Raw genomic sequence first — 18,329 nt, forward strand, 5'->3', positions numbered from 1 at the left:
CTCTGAATTAGCAAATATTTTTAGAGATACTGCCAAAACTTTCTTTAGCTACTTAAATGTGTATCTCCCTGTGACTGAAATAATATAGACAAGGGCAGTGAAACTTGAGACTGCATACTTGAAATACAAATTATCATTGATGTCTTCAAACTTCAGCAGAGTTTCTGGCAAGCCACGTGAGTACAAACCATCACTGCCAAAAAGTCTGTGGTAAATACCCATTGGGAAATAGTTTCCAACCTCAAAATGGTACTGAATTTAATAATGCAGGATTGATTTCATCTCACAATTCTGGAGAGCAATTATGATTCATTTTATTAAGCAAAATATTAATTGTATTTCCATTACAGTACTTTATCCCACATCAGTCAGCTTTTCCAAAACTGACTGCATGGAAAGGAATATTATTTTTCTTTTGGTTTACCATGTTTGTTTCATTATAGGCTAGAATGGTGACTAAATCTATGATAAATGAATTAAAACCAAACTAATAATTTGATAAATGATGAATAAAATGATAAGATATTGATTAAATATATAATAAATACCACTGTATGTGTTGTACGTCCACCTTGTAGTGGCCTACTGTTATTTAATCGTACAATGTGATTGTTGTAAAAAAAATAATATCACCAATTAATGATTGCTATGCGGAGGTCTTTAAATGCCTCAATAAAGAGATCACTAATCCAGACATTAAGTTCAATAAAAGAAAAATTACTATTGAATGAAGTGTCATTCATTAATGTCGCAATAAGGCAAATGATAATTGCATTTACCTGGCTACTAAAGGCAATGGGTTAACAAACACAGATAAATGATTTCTTAAACCAGGGGATGTTGCAAGAAACCTTTAATTGATTGTATTTCCAAAAATCATTTTGAAATCCATCTTTTTATTGAAAGTTTGAAACATTAATTGGTGTTTTGTTTCGGCTTGCATTGGAAAATTGATATCCTATACATTGGCGGCAGAGCAGAGGATTTTCTTTTGTGTTTGGGGGGGGGGGACGGAGCCAGTGGCAGACCGTGAACCAAAGGAGACAAAGCATTGGAGGGGCACAGCATTGTTCACAAACAATACAGTGCCCCTCCAATGCTTTGTCTCCTCCAGGTCACGGTCCATCAATGGACGCAACAATACATATCTATCGTCGCGTCCCCCCCAAACACAAAAGATATTCCTCTGCTCCACCGCCTATGATCCTATCATTTGAGATTTAAGAGCGAGTTTGAAATATTAGCTGTTGACTGCAGTTTAGTTTCTTCTCTCACGTGCTGTTACACGTTCGATTCTTAAATTGTAATTCACACCTAATTCAATTTCACAAAGCATCCAAAGAAATTTATGCACTATTTTTATCTATCCACTTTACAGGTTCAACTAAAGATCATTATCACCACTTCCAAACCTCCCAACAAAGAATTGGATTATCCTCTAATTGGAAACACCATTTGCAGGCAGCGTCTACTTTCGACGAGCAAGCAGGGACTAAGATCGACGATTGCGATAGGAGGACTGCTGCCGTGCAAGGGAAGGAAGAGAAAGCACAAGAGCGACAATCAGGAATCAACGCAGTGGAACTATAACTTTGTCTGAGTCAGAAATTTGATTTGGTTTATCCCGGGAGGGAGAAAACAGCCCCAGCAAGACGAGACATTGAAGGATTTACGGCTAGGAAGATGAGAGAGCTTGAAAACGTCTGGTGAAAGACTGGGATCAGATCGCGGTGTTGCCAGTGCAAACTGTACCGTCTTTCTAGCTGAGCTGTTTAAGGTACCTTGGCAGACTTGGAGAAGTACTCAGGAGCGGAAGTTAGATGATCAAGATTCCTCGAGAGTGGGGTAGGAGTACATGCTAAATTGGGAGTGCTGCAGAAGTTAGATGACTGTACCTGCATCCATGATTCAGATGTGAGGGACCCCACTGCATTCATCCATGACTTATTGACTTCGCTTAAAGTGAAGGTGATCTTGATAAGAATTCTTCTTTGTTGAATGATTCGGAACAATTTGAACGGAAGCATCAGATCTACATCCACATCCTCAAAAAAATTGTTCCGCCTGTATTAGTACAAGACGTACATAACCATGGAGACAAGTGTTCTTGTGGCAGTATCCTTGACACACCTTTGTTTACAGGTAGCTGCACAGTTCATAGGAGACATTCCTCCTAATGGAGGGTTTGTGTCTGAAGGCGTACAACCACCCATAGACCCTCTGGACCCTTGGGCATCAGTGGGGATGACGTATCCTACTGTTCCAGGAATGCCCGGATTTTATCCACTCCCAGGGTTTCCTATGCCAGGTGATCCAATGCACCCTGCTAATCGTGGCAACCCAGTGAATCCTCCTCCACCTCCTCCTCCTCCTCAGGCGCCCCCACGGAACCCCTGGATACCAAACCGACCAGGAGTGGGGAGTCAGCCGGGGGCAAGAGTGCAACCTGGTGGGGTACCAGGTGTGGTACCAGGCACCAACCCCAACACAGGGACAGGCAACACCGGAAGAGCACCAATCAACCCTTTTAAACCTCCAGTGCAACAACCACCAGTCAACAGACCGCCTGTGCAGCAACCACCGGTGCAACGACCACCAGTCAACAGACCACCTGTTCAGCAACCACCGGTGCAGCGACCACCGGTGCAACCACCTGTACAACGCCCACCTCAGACACCACGTCCACCAGCAACTCCACGATCCCCTCATGTTGGTGTCAACCGCCCCAACATGCCATCCACACCAGGTGTTAGCACCCCTGGACGTGGACAAGGACCTGTCGTCATTGACCCAATTCGTCCAAGGGTCACAACCCCCAGACGGCCCGGTACCCCTCCTAACAGACGACCGACAATGCCTCGGCATCCACATTCTGGTCCCACTCCTTCGAGGCCCTACATGACCTGTGCTCAAAATCCATGCCAAAATAGAGGTGTATGCACCAACGACCCTTATACAGGATTCAAATGCGAGTGCCGACATCTCTACCTCGGCGAACGTTGCGAGGTCATCATCTCTCCTCCTCAGCACATCAATATTGATACCGTTGCAACGACGAGGGCGTCCATTTCTTGGAGGGTGCCTCCCGCAATCGATGAGGAGATATCAGGATTTATCGTGCAGTACAACAAGTTTGGATTTGATACCTTTTTCTACAGCCCATTCATTCATCCATCAGTTGCTGATTTCACATTAACAGTAAGTTCTCTCCTACTACTCTCCTTTCATGTTTGTCCCATCTCTTCTGGACAGAATCTTTGTACAGACAAGTGGTTGTAAATGTATTTAACATTCAATTGGGTGGCATGGAGTAGGGTCAACTTTATCTGGGTCCTATTGAATACAAGTTACAATTATGGTAACTTTTTCATCGACTGGCATCTTTCATGGAATCCTTGATTCTGATTGGCTGCTTAGCATTGTTACCATGGTAGTTACCATTGGATGGCAAAGTGACCATAATAGTAACTTTTATGCAACCTGGGGGCCGTTTCATAAAGCTGTTCATAAGTTAAGAGTGACTTTAAGAACGACTGGTGATCCTTTCTTACGCGCTAAACCATCGCCTATGGTGTATACCATTTACCAAAAGAAAGGATCACCAGTCGTTCTTAAAGTCGTTCTTATCTTACGAACAGCTTTATGAAACACCCACCTGGCCCTGCACCTTATTTTTAACCTGACCATAGTGGCATCCTGTACCCCCCTACAGAAATTTCCAAGCTTGCGGGAAGCGTGCGACTAGCTTGCGCAAGCTTGCGGCATGCTAGTAACTAGCATGCGGCTAGCTTAATAAGCGTGTGATATGCGTGCAGAGTAATAGTTAAGCGATCTTTTAGCGAGCAGGGACTGTTCGCTAGCATGCACTCGCTTATTAAGCGAGCGCCCTGCTAGTCGCATGCTAGTTACTAGCAAGCGGCACGCTTAAATTTCTGCAGGGGACCCTCCACTGGATAGTAATTGTGTAGTGACCTAAGAGGAAGAAATGGCATCTTGTGTGTGCTACAAAAGCATTTCAGTATTATTTCCAAGATATGGAAAGGGGATTCCAAGTAGACATGTCCAATGCACACATTCCACAAAGACCCTTGCATTCAATTAGATTACTGTACAATCTAAAAATGACCTATTGTCACTGAAGTACAATCCCGGGCACATGTATCATATTTCTGGCGCACCACTGACAGATGGACTCTGCAAAAGGTAGACGGAAATCACCCTTCTTCCCTCATGGATCCAAATCTGATTATGGTGGCTTTGAAAATTGGATAACAAATTGAAGTGCAAATCTTTGGCTGGGCATGCCCAGGATCGAGGTACTTATGTCCTTCCAAATTTGGCAGAGTGACGTTGCAATTCTCATTTCCCTATGAATGGAAATTAAATGTAAGATGTCAAAACTTCCTTTTCATATTTTCATTCTTGAAATACATGCAGAATGCAGTTAGATGGCTGAAATGAAATGTCAAAGCCATACAACAGAAAGATTATCAAATGAATGACAATCCAAAATTGAAAACAAACTGTTAAAAATATATCTAAAATGGAAGAAGGACACTTTAATAAAGGGGGAGTAAAGTGACCAACACGGTTTTGTATAATTCAGGGGGGCAATACGACTACACTACTGAGAATGTTGCATGATGGGTCAGAAACCTGGCCAGATATCAGTTGTTAAAGGTCAAGTCCACCTCAGAAAAATGTTGATTTGAATCAATAGAGAAAAATCAGACAAGCACAATGCTGAAAATTTCATCAAAATCGGATGTAAAATAAGAAAGTTATGACATTTCAAAGTTTCGCTTATTTTCAACAAAAAAGTTATATGAACGAGCCAGTTACATCCAAATGAGAGAGTCAATGATGTCACTCACTCACTATTTCTTTTGTTTTTTATTGTTTGAATTATACAATATTTCAATTTTTACTAATTTGACGATTAGGACCTCCTTGCCTGAAGCACAAAATGTTAAAATAATGGAATTCCACGTGTTCAGGGAGGAATGAAACTTCATTTCACATGACAATGACAAGAAAATAAAAATATTTCATATAATAAAATACAAAAGAAATAGTGAGTGAGTGATGTCATAAACTCTCCCATTTGGAGGTAACTGGCTCGTTCATTTAACTATTTTTGTTGAAAATAAGCGAAACTTTAATATACCATAACTTTCTTATTTTACATCCAATTTCGATGAAATTTTCAGTGTTAAGCTTGTTGATTTTTTCTCTTTTTATTCAAATCAAGTTTTTGTTGGGGTGGACTTGTCCTTTAAGGAATTAAGGCTTTCGGTTTGTATGCCTTTGAATCAAAACTCAATTAAATGGGAATCAACTTTGGTATAAACAATAATTTGTGGGAAGAAAAAAAAATAAAGAAACATAATAATGAAACTATGACAAGCAAAGTCAGATGCCTTCACGCCAGGAATGAGCATCACAGCTTAAATTTATCCAAGGTCAGCAAAGGTCATGGCCGTGGAAGGCCTATTGATTGTCCTCAATGCTCCTCTTTTTGGCCTTGGAGATTTGCTGTGACCGTTTTCATATTTTAAAGTGGCATTGCCCTGAAAAATATTGAAATTCAAGTCCTGCAGAATTGCAATACCTTGCAAAGAAATTGACCAGCATAATAATAATAAAAAAGGGAACACAATACAACAGCATATAAGCACTATCAGGTATTTACTCAAGGCCTATATGGATATAGACCAGGAGGGGGCCAGTTGAGCGAAAGGAAGGAAATAATTCCAAACCACAGCTACAGTTTTATACCCGGTGAATGACACAAGCTCAAACTCACCGCAAAACAAACACTAGACATGGGGTTCTAGGGGATGACAATCAAATACCAAGGGTCAAAGAAGGATTATACCGGATTAAATCATGATATTTATAAATATATAAATAAACCCATTTCCCTACACTGCTATTAACACCTTGGTTGTTTAATGTACCTCTTTGCACAGTCATTCTTTGTCATCCATGACATTTTCAAGAAAATTGTTAACACTATATTGGTTATACATAATGCATTTACTTTAATGTCTCAATCAGCTATATGGAAATTGAGAATTTGATGTCATCTGGAAACAGAACACAGATTGTTTTCACAGACTCAAATTGTCCGATATTGTGTATGGTATTAGTAAAGGATGGGCTATACATATCCATGTACTAATAACATAATGAATTTAAAAGAATGCTCTTGTATTCATTACTCATTTAACTGGTCTTAGTGGAAATGGTTTAATGCACCATTATTGAATCCTGACTCGTTTGGCAAGGAAGTAATCTGTGATTTGCCACTCTCCACCCAGGTGATAAATGGGTACCCAGAAGGATGCAGAAGCAAGTGAAGTGTCCATAGAAATTGCAAATTGTAACTTAATCAATATCCGAACTATTTCATCATGCTATGTCTACATCTTCTTTAGATTGAGAGATATATGTTCTCATGGCTACCTATGGCATGGTGTAATCAAATCCAATGCTTAACTTTGGAGAACCTGGGGCCCGTAACTCAAATCTTAGCAATGATCGTAGAACATTTTTCTACGATTGACTGCATTGACTACAATGTACGATCAATTGTGAAAATCAAGTATACAATTAATTGCTAAACCTTGTGTAATGGGACCCTGGATGCATCTTAATTTTATATTACATATCATGATTAGCTTAAATTTTTAGATAAAGTAATATTGATTTTTATCATTATTTGCATGCATAATTAGTTATCATTAATTGCTGATGTGGTTTACGGTACACCATGTGGACTGTTATAGAAACAGTGGATAGAAGAGAGGAAATGGATAGGCGACAAAGTAGAGATCTGAGAGTATTCTTTCTTGAAAGTAGTCCTGAAAAGGACAGTAACCAAAAGGAATGTTGAGTGAGAACAGCTTAAGTATTAGAGCTGATGAGGAGATGCTGGCTTGAGTCGGCGAGTAGAGATGATGAGCAGTAGAGAGACTCGACGTTCCGGACAGGTTGACTTTTCAGGACTACTTTCAAGAAAGAATACTCTACTCTCAAATCTCCACTTTCTCGCCTATCCATTTCTTCTCTTCTTCTATCCAATGTTTCTATAACACTCCACATGGTGTACCGTAAACCACATCAGCAACTGTACATGCCACCATGCAAACCTTCATACAACATCTAGTTATAATCATTGAAAGTAAATTAAGAGCCCAAACTCATTCATTTCATTGTGATCACCACCTTCATGAAAAGATTTACATATTGGCCTTCTTTATGAAAATTTGAATATCTCATTTTATTTATCTCCAATGTCAATCTATAATGAATCAGGATATGCATTAATTTTGACGTATGATGCAACATCTATATTTAACATCTTCATCTATATTTGTTGCCCTTGTACCAAAATATGCATTTTGCAAATGATAGCGTCCTCAAGTACTCTCTTGGGCAAATATCCACATCCATGAAAGTCAATGGTATTCCCTGGGGCATAAACCGACATCCCCGAATGTTTCCAAAGTTTCCTCACAGACCTCTTGCTTTTATACGACCCTTGGATGAAATTAACGTGACATTCTATTTTTATCTATCAATCTAATTTTGCTTGTCAGCGTTTATTCCAGACGACCATCCGCAGAAAAAAGGGATGAATCACTTTGCGAGATGAATTCTGTCAATTGTTAATTGCTTCTTCCAGTTCAAAGGCATACATCAAGAATAATTTACCTAGCAAATTTGATTAGTAGTTTTGGAAGATTGCAGGAGATATTTTGAAGTTCTGCAAAAGGCATATTCAAAAGGCATTTGTGTGTTCGGAATACAAAAATGCATAGCAATGGGATACAACAAAAGATATTATCAGAAAAATTCTAAAATGTCATTGCAGAACAACATGGAACAACCTACAGCGTACAACCTACTCAGGATTAAAGAATATAGGAAAAGAAAATAAAAAAATGCTTATAGTATATAGCTAAGATGTTTATGAAGGTAGTGGTGATGGTATTCATGCTGTTTATTTAGAATAAAAAAATATCTTGAAAAAATTCTTTCTGAAAGTAGGATCCCAATTCAAAGAGTAAAGAATACACTTTCCTGTGGGGGAAAAATATTTATCAGAAGGTATCATCAATCAAAGCTCTGTGAGAAATTCAATGTTTCCATGGTAACAGATATACAACATTCGATAAGCACAAACATTTGCTACAAGTCATTTCATAAATAGCAAGTGCACATGGGTGGGCTAAAATGCATCTCCAGTTGTCATCAACATGAATCCTTCATTAAAAGTTCACTTTAAGATGACTCTTTGAACTTGAACGTGTTATGAGGAAAATAAAAACATTCTGCTCGGAAAACTGAGGGTTATTCAACCCATCAATCTTATCATAACACTATCTATTTTCAAATATTACTCTACTATTTTTAACATATCTGTTGCTAGGCATATGAAATATGAATGACTAATGTGAAAGGGCAGTGGAAGCTAAAAGAGGCATTCATATTAGAAATGAACTCTTATCACTACAAATCTGCAATTCATGAATAAACTGTTTCCATGATATTTTGGGGTAAATTTGCAAAACGTGCAAGCACGTGAAAATTTGTGAAATGATTTGAATTTTTTTTTAATGCATCCACTTTAAAGCATTGGAGATAAAAAAGGGTAGGTCTATTTCTCACAGGGTCGAGTGCATGCAAAGGACAAGGGACTAAGATCAGATTTATTTGGTAAATGTCAATCGGTTGAGCACTTCCTTGAGAGGATACACGCCTGCATCGCTAAAAGTGTTTCACTTCATACTCTAGATTGGTGATCCGAAAGTGAAACCAACAGAGTAATGAAGTGCAAATATAACCAACTCCCCAAAATGAGTGTGTTTATTAATAAAGGAAGAAAAAATAACAAGGGGGAACATATGAAGACAAAGTTTATGAAACATAGAATCAATCTTTGAGATATTTGCTTGTATAATACACACGCATAGAAATCTTGATCTTCTATTAAAAGAGGCAGAGAAGATCTCTTGACTAAACCTAAATTCAGAATTTTTTCCTAGTTCATGACATTGTGATCAAGTTTTGAAAGTTTAAACAAGTTTTTCTTTCATAATGCCTCGAGCATCTGAGCATATTCCAAATCCCATGCATGTGCGCCTAAATCCCTTTAAACATTTTCAGTACTTGTAACAAATACATGCATGTGTAGTTCAGGTTATCAAATTTTCTTCCCTTTTTTTGGTCATTTTTTCCTTTTTTTTCTATCAAACAAGAAAAGACTTAACCAATTTGCAACAAATGTGAGTTACCATTTTCAAAACCTTGTCAGAATCAACAACACGGGAGGGTAAAACAAATTTGACAATTAGATGACAAAGGGGACCTTTAAAGCTTGCAGACAGGTTACAGGTTCAGTAGCAACTGACTGAGCAACAACTTCCCGTTACCATGACAACGGAACATAGAACCCTCTGACAGCGCTAAAAAGGCCGGCTTGGGACCACACAGCTCATCCTCTTCGGAACCCCACAGCGAAATGTTGCCATTTTCAATCTTCCGCGGGACAAGTCATTTTCAGGCGAGATGACGTGTGGACAACTTTTGTTTCTTTGTCCCCTGCGAGATCATTCCTTAAAATAAACACAGGACGGGCAATCTATGTGTTGGACTACAAAATCATTCATATGGTTTGGTTATTTTTGGCACAGGATTTTTTATCAATAGATCTTATAAACAATGCCACATGGGATAGTGTTATTGTGTTGGGAAATAAAAATATGAGGGTCCAGACAATATTATTTGCTATGGAGGATGTCTGGAGCTATTGTTCTCATATCATTATTTTTCTGAAGAAAAAAAAAATAATTACAATATACAATAAAAATAAACACTTCAAACATCAAACTGATTAGAGAGATATGAAAAAGTAAATACAAGTTATTTTTTTTATAAACTATGAAAATAACAAACTAAGAAATAGTTGATATATGAATACAAATTCAATGAAAATGATAATAAATGAATAGAATAAATAAATGATAAAGAATGTGTCAATGAATGAATAATGAAATGAAGATAGAGAACCGTATAGTCCGTATCCACAAAGAAATTGAATAAAACCAACTACATGCTCAATATCAATAACTGTAATGATAATAACACTGTTCCCTGAAAGTCTATTCATTACTGATTTACATAAACCATATGGTACACCAGGAAAAGGTCATTACTACTTTGCATCCCTCTTCCTTATTGTATCTTCAAACTTGTCAAGTTGCCTATCAAAGTCACACATGTATTCAGTTTTTCCTCATCATGAACACATGGATGTTTGATCATCACATTGTATCCCATGATAATGTTTTGGGGAAGCTTGCCCTTGTATTCCATTCAAGTTCAAACTCAACCACTACTTATATCATAATCATTGCATTGGGCCAATTTCCACAAAATTCTAAATACAAGCAATTTACAATAGTTTTGTTACAAGCTACAGGAACCACTGAAATTTCATTGGCTGAGGGGAAATTTTCCATGGAAACTTATCATGTTAATTGATGACAGGTTTCAACATTGCCCTTTTCAGAGCAAGGAGGATGTGAAGCTCTCAGAAACATATTAGGTCGGTTCACACATGACCTGGCTGACTGTTTGAAATCAAATTGAATGTATTTAAAAAGTCATACAGTATGAGAATATTTCTATCAGCAGTTAGTTCTTATTGTTCATATTGTTGAGTGCAGTGTTATAACTATGGACAGCAGTGGTCGGGTGCAAACGGTACAGAAGATTTCTGACCAGAACTCATCATGAAAAAAAAACACTGCTTCCGTCCACCGTTAATTTCAAATGAAAAGTGTTCCAAAACTAACTCCTTGCAAAGAAGAACTGCACTCGTATTCATTTCCATCTTTAATCTTATTTTATTTGCATAATTTGCATTAAACATTCTTATATTTGATGAACATTAGTTTATTTTCAAAGATTTGCGAGATTGCCATTGCATTGATCTTCCTTCACTTTTAACTTTGAGACCACCAACTCTGCCTAAAAAAAACTTTCTTATGCCGTGAAATAGCTACCACCACGAAAATGGGTGTAGCGAGAACACTGGTTGTGTGATGCCCGGATTCTCCATTATGTTTTGTAGGTATTGCATCACATTAAACTTTTAGTTTTTTGGCAGCAATAATGAAGACACAACAATGTATTATCCTGGTGACTATAGGAACTAACTGATAGTCCTTTTAAAAAGAATGTTGAAACCACATTTTTTGGTTGCCAGTGAAATGCAATTGGTTGAAACAGTTTTATAAAGCTTAAAACAATTTTTCTAAGCACTGCAGGTTATAACAGTTTTAGCACGGCTACCCTGTTCAGGCGCTCAAGCATTCAAGGAATTACTTCCTACCCGTTAAAAATATCAAAACCTGGGTGGAGAGTGGCAAATGCACATACAGATAAATGCCCTACCAAGGGCAATCTGTGAAGGAAATTCAACCCCGGTGTTTGTGGTTGAAACTTCAAAGTTTGCAGACTTATCCAACAACAGCTCCACACCTCTAGGTGAACTCCTAATGGTTCATCCAGTTTGGATTTAAGTCTTTCTGCTTCCAAGATCAAACACATTTTCTCTGGGTTTCCTAACTGGCTTCCTCTGGCATCACTTATTCTCATTATCCACCAATCACTGCAAACTGTCTCATAATGGACACCATCCCCTCCAGTGTCAGAATCGGTAATGTGATCCGTGAATCACGGTCATGCACTTCATCATTTCCACTCAAGTTTAAAATAACTGAAACGTTTCTTCTTGAAGATGAAAAGAGATTTCCATGGGGGCCTCATCTTTGTGTTTTTATAACTAAACAGATCGTTGGTGATTAAAGCACTCCAGGGATTTTGTCTTAATCCTAGAGATGGATTGATCACACATCTTAACAAAAAACGAATTCTGCAATAGGATTATGTGCACATGGTCAAGCGCATGACCGACATACTGCTTTTGTTATCCCAATCCTTAAGAATGAGCCAACAAGTACTGTACTTCATAATAATTGTTGGATTAAAATTAATAAGATTAAAGAATAAGTATATATATTTTATAAATCTACATTGATTTCAATCCTAAGATAATGATTAAGTCCAGTATAACTGGCTCGTTCTTAAAGCTTAGGATATTAACTAAAAACGTCTGGAAGTCATGTGAGGCAAACCTTCGTAGTATTGTGTTCTGAGATTACTAATAAATTGGTAGCTCTAATGAGATCCTTTTGATAGGGACCACCTATCTTGAGAAATCAGTAGATTAAATTTCTGATAGTATGGACACTAGTTTTAATATGAATATTTGTATCAATACAAACCACATGAAGCAATCAAGGTATCTTGAACATTAACCAGTGGATAATTGGAAATCATTGCTGTTGACTTCTAATGGGTCTTCCAGTCAGCAATGTTTACCTGTAATCATGTTCCCTTTTTAATTATTTCAAGACAATATCAAAACACAAGATACACTGAGCCCTAATGACACCTTTGGTGCATTTTCTTGTGTCTTTGCAGGACCTGGAACCAGATTCCCAGTACACAGTCTGTGTCAGCACCATTCTAGTCAACCACACCCAGACCAATGCCGTGCTTCGGGACCAGTGCGTGGAGGTCAGAACGAGACCACTGTCACTCAACGAGACCGGCCTCCCGGTGACAATGGTGGCCATCATTCTTGGTGGAGTGGTGGTAGCTCTCATCCTGGTCATGTTACTAGCGTTGTGTTGTCAGAGGAAGTGTCTGCAAACAAGACGTGCAGTCATCGGTGCTGCAGCAACGGTCAGACGTGTCCGCCAGCAACAGATGTGCGAAATCCACGGGAATCCGAAGACACCACTAACACCTCGCCTATCAGGAGGGAACAACTCTCCCAAGAAGGAACATCAGTACAGTAAGCCAGGGCCACCTGTCAAGGAAAGGGCGCTCCCAAAGATAGCGTCCCCAAACAACAGGGTTCCACCGAGCCCAAGAACACAAGCAGTGATCCAAAAGACAGTCATACCTGTGCAGCATGCCAGGAAACCTGACATCACCACGGCACATGTAGCAAAGCGATGCGTCCATGCCAACAACGCAAACAGCACATCCGCTACGGATCCTCTTATCATTGATATCCCGCCAACAGTACCTGAACATGACATTGCCATGAAAGCCATTAAGAAAGCGGCAAGGACGCCAAATGACTATGCCACGCAGCAGAGCTACTATGCCCGTTCCTACTCCATCTCCAGTTCTGAATACACCGAGCATTCCATGTATGGGGCCCGAAAGCTGGCTGGATTCTCAATGACAGCTGCAAAGACAACCACCCATCCACCATCAAGTGTCATTCGTGCCCTCCCAAAGACTGTCAGTAATCATATGATGCGCATCAAGAATGCCCGGGACAAGGATGCGACCAGTGACTTTGACATGGCAAGAACACACTTCTTACAAAAAGCATGATGGATGCTGCAATGATCAGGACATTTGATGAAGGAACTTCTTGAAATCCATTGGGGTTCAAAGACCATATTCCCATCAGTACCTACTTGAAGGGGATCTTTAGCAGCTGAAGTACCAAGAACTACTAAATCCTACAGCTGATAGCCTGAAGATCCATAACTTTTCAAGATTAAGCATGGTCTTGGACCAACAAGGTTTCAGTAGGACAAGCTGAAATATGACATCATAGTGATGACAGAGTACAATTTACATGACAGCATTTTCTACCTAAGTGTATAAATTGTAAATATGTACATTTACAATTCAGCCAAGTGGCTCAAGTCTCCAACATATTGTTGAGAATGAAGTACATGTAGCTATTACATGCTTTTGTGCAATAGAAATGCTAAATGATAATGTGCAAAGAGTAGGCTACTAATAATGAAATTATATTTGTATTAAGAAACGTTAGATATTCCAAAAGAATGTTCAGAAGTCTTTCTAATTTGCCAAAATTATGTATGTGCAACTGATTATCATTTTATATACTACCTTTGCTATGTATTGCTCCGAAAATGCAGGTATATTGTCAGCTGCAGGGCAGTAGGAAAAATATGACATCAGTAAAGGACCGGGTCCGAAGCAATGAAAGTAGTTGCTCCATTGTTTGATGCATAATAATTCTGCAGTGTCCAACAAACTTCAGAACATTCAAAACCATTGCGTATCTCAAATAATATATAACCAGTCAGTTTGGAATAGGTTATGTTCATGATCAAATTACCAATATGGAAATGAACATTTTTAATTGTTTGCAAATGGATCTAATCAGGCTTCAAAACATATTTCTTTGAAACTAAAAAGTAAAAGTACAAATTTTACTCTTGATCATCAGCTAACCTCTTTAAAGGTTTACTCTTTTATGAAATGTTTTGATAAATCAAAATATAATATGAATTAGTTTTTTTTATTTTTCTGGATATGTCTGATGATATACACCAATTGAGATATCAGTTGCTTGTCACATTTTGTAGATTTCCAATCATATAATTTATTGTATATATTGATGCAAAGAATGTGATAAAGAGAGTGAAAACTAATTAAAAAATGAACAAATTAAAAGTATTGTCCGAACGACTCATTATTTTCAATATGCATGTGTTCTCTTAAAGTAAAGAGAAAGTATGTGTGTGAACAAAAAATGTTTTTAAAAGAAAATATTTCATGAGGGGATTACATATTGCTTTCCAATCTTCATAACTCTATGGTCAATACAACCCCCCCCCCCCTTGCAAATGTCAATATTCATATCTGTCCAAATATCAATCGTTCAGGTTTGCCATATAATTTAGAGTACAATAATCTCATTTGATATGTTTATAGCCCCAAACATTTTTTTTTCAAATAGGTAGGCAAAAAAGGAGTATGAAAAATATGTACAGTTATCAACTCTGACAGAAAATATCCATGACATTTTCCAATTTTCATTCAACGATACCTTCCGAAAAGCTTAAGTTTCAACTTGAATATTGGCAAAAATCAGCAGGCACGAAAGGACTACAAACAATATCCATGTTATCAATTCTGACATAACATATCAATGACATATTTCCAAGTTTGGAAATATTCAGCAATACCGACCATAAGCTTCAAGTTTCAACTTTAATATGAAAAGGGGATGATACTACATCTCGGAGACACGCTCATCATTTCCCCCGGACCGATTATCATGTATCTCACCAACTCTCCCTGGACCAATCCTAGATACCCATCTACTAAACCTCAAAATTGATTTGCCATTATGCTTGGCATACATTGAGAAAACCTCCCATTTTCTGTGGTTAAGACTCCTGGCCCTGGCAAGATGCCGAATCCGAATCCACCCGCTAAAACCACCTCCATGAAACCACTCCGCTAAGCCTGCTATCTCCCCTCTCTCTCTCTCTTTCTCTCTCTCTCTCTCTTACTTTCCAGGTACGTCCTGTCATTTCCAATGGAACGTGTCTAGATCTTTGCTCTACCATTTCATAACAGAAAAGTAATCATTAACTCTGCACATTGAGTCAATTTTTGGGGATAATAATGACACTTGTTTCCATGTTATTTTCTTTAATTGAAGATTTCCATATTGCACCATTGATACTTATTATTATTATATAGATGTTATCAAACAACTATTGCCTTTTATTAGCTTATTAATATCTAATTTGAAGGTAGGGGAGAAAACTAATTATTAGGATTGTTGAATCAGCACGCAAAGGGTTAATGCACAGTCAAACCATCAAAACCAATGGAAATGTTATTGGCTTACCATAAAAAATTTTGTAGGTCTAAAGCAGGCTATTTGTCATTTTCTTTTCGATGCTACATCTTTTCACAGCCCACAATAACTCAGTTGTTTGTAAAGTCAAGTGTAGCTCATGAACAGTTTTATGAAATACCATCCTGCTATCATTCAGCTTAATTTTCATTCAAGTGTGATGTAGAACATCTTGAAAACTTTCTCTTTAACTATGCATCCCTGATTTTCCTCTGCTTCAAAACAGACCAGTTATGCTTAACCATAAAATTTCATCGCTGAAAGCTAGTAAAAATCAAGGTTCTATGCATTAAAAACTTATACCATTGATGTAAAACTGCCACAAATCGGGTGCGGATCCAGCCGGTTTAGACACAATAGTCTTCAGGGAATGAATATTGTGAAAAAAACTACAAATAATGTCCCCTAAAATATTGTGGTCCACCTGAATAGATCAGCCACTGACCAATGGTATCGTTGCTATGCTACAATAGTGAACATTCCACTCAAATGTAGTTCGCATATTAGCTTCAGCTGCAAAAAAGTAACTAATAGAAACTCTCATGAAAATATTTGATTGGCTCTTGAGTGATGTTACCATTGAGGTTAAAAAAATTGGGGGAAAAAAATTGGTGAAATATGACATTTTCTGAATAACACGTCAAAATCGATCACAAAATTTGATTTTTGTGATAAAAATCGTTGAAATTGCTTGCTCGCTTCACTCGCTCGCAACCTTATATAAATTTCATGCGATAAGCCATATCTAACCCATTCAATTTTTTTTCATTACAGCAGTGACTGAGGGTTAAGTTAATAATTTTTCTGCCAGTACCATGAATAATATTCCTTTAAAGAATTCCCATGTGAAGTGGCATATATGTCACTCGGCGCTGTCATCGATCAGTTGCCGGCTATTTTCATAAAAAAGCACCACACAGTCACGGAAGTTTCTGAGTCATGTTCATGCTACATGAAGATCTAAAATAGATTCTGCTAGAGCACCACCAGACATATAGGTGGAGATTATGAAAAGGTAAGAGAATGTGAAAATGATATGTAAAATCTTAAAAGCGAGACAAAGTTAATTCAATATAGGGCGGATATAGAAAGTAGACCAATCTATGAATATCTAACTTCCAGGATTTTCGACTACTTTTTATTAAATAAAAACTCAAGACCCATCCCTCATAAAATGTTGATAGTCCAAAGATCACTCATATCATGAATATGGATCCTTTTCATTTTCCCAAATTTGTTCAAATTGAGAAAATATCTGACAGTAACATCTGAAAGTTGAATATAAAGACAGTTTGTATTACTATGATTTGAAAAAAATATAAAATAAATGCTTGCCCCAGTCAGAGTGGCATAAAGGAATAAACTTTAATTCTAATGAAAGACTTTTCTAATGAAACAAAAGAAAACACAAATTTGGAAAATATTGTTTAAATCATAACAGCACAACTACCCCAGAAGGATAACAATGCCCCCCCCCCCTCTAGAATTTATTTTTGTAGCAAAATGTATCTCCCCTGGATGTGGTCCCCAAAATAAGTGTCCTGACCGAGAGGACCTTATTTACATTGCGAATGACAACTCCTTTGTCCAGGGGGGGAATTGTAATTGAACCGGTTTAAACATGAATAGAGTAATAAAAAATACTAAGTAATGTTAAAAGTGAAGTTTCTGATCAATAATCACTTAACCCTATCTAGTCCGGGGTATTTTGGGAGTTCATATGGCCGTTTTTCATTGTTTTTTCAATGAAATTTGTGGGGACTCTTCTGAGATCATAAAAAGCATAAAATAAATACAATTAGACCAACATAGCTAAAAATAATCATACATTTATGATTTTTGGTTGAAAACACAATTTGCATTGACTTTGTGCACAAAATCACGTTTTTGAGCAATTTTTGGTCTGACAAGCACTTACATAATGTTGCGTAATTTCGGAACCACGAATCTGAGTGATGCAAAATTGGTCTCAAAAGTTGCGCCAGACTTAAAAGTAAAAGGTTAGGGAGCGGCGCGGTCAAAAAATTTCGCAGGGCAAAAATAATGCGCAAATTGTTGAGGGGGGCCTACGAGACCCCCCCCCCCCCCGGCCTAGATAGGGTTAAGGCATTACATAGCTCAAGAAATACTTTCTATAGTACTTGCACCATGATGGCTGAATAAAGAAATAACTATCGCTGAAGTTTAATCTCTCAATCAACCATTCGATTCACAGACACTACTACACTACCATCACGCCCAAGAATCAATTCCCACAGCATTCTCAGGCAGACATTCATTACCAAACATGTTCATGCAGAGAGATATGCGGTACAGGATTATTTTAAGATATCGGTCTACCCTATGTTTCCAAGATAATTCAATTGCGGTAGCAGAAATTGTACCAAATGAGAAGAACATTTGGTTATCTCTGGAATTAGCCTCTTCCTCACTGAGTTTATAAGCCCTCCCTGCATGGCACAATCATTCAAAGTGTATCTCTAGAAAAACAAATATCTCTACACAAGATAATGGACTGGTAAAAAGCAGCATTTCAGAAAAA

At 37.8% G+C, this 18,329-nt stretch overlaps 1 protein-coding gene across 1 annotated transcript; it reads left to right on the top strand.

Moving 5' to 3' along the window:
• The first annotated feature begins 1,298 nt into the window (after positions 1–1,298).
• LOC121420480 lies at positions 1,299–14,701 on the top strand. Its single transcript, XM_041615130.1, has 2 exons — positions 1,299–3,198; positions 12,559–14,701. The coding sequence occupies exons 1-2, from the start codon at positions 2,092–2,094 to the stop codon at positions 13,486–13,488; spliced, it is 2,037 nt and encodes a 678-aa protein (XP_041471064.1). The 5' UTR covers positions 1,299–2,091; the 3' UTR covers positions 13,489–14,701.
• The last annotated feature ends 3,628 nt before the right edge of the window (positions 14,702–18,329 follow it).

The sequence above is a fragment of the Lytechinus variegatus genome, chromosome 8 (assembly GCF_018143015.1).
Source record: "Lytechinus variegatus isolate NC3 chromosome 8, Lvar_3.0, whole genome shotgun sequence".
Classification (NCBI taxonomy): Eukaryota; Metazoa; Echinodermata; class Echinoidea; order Temnopleuroida; family Toxopneustidae; genus Lytechinus; species Lytechinus variegatus.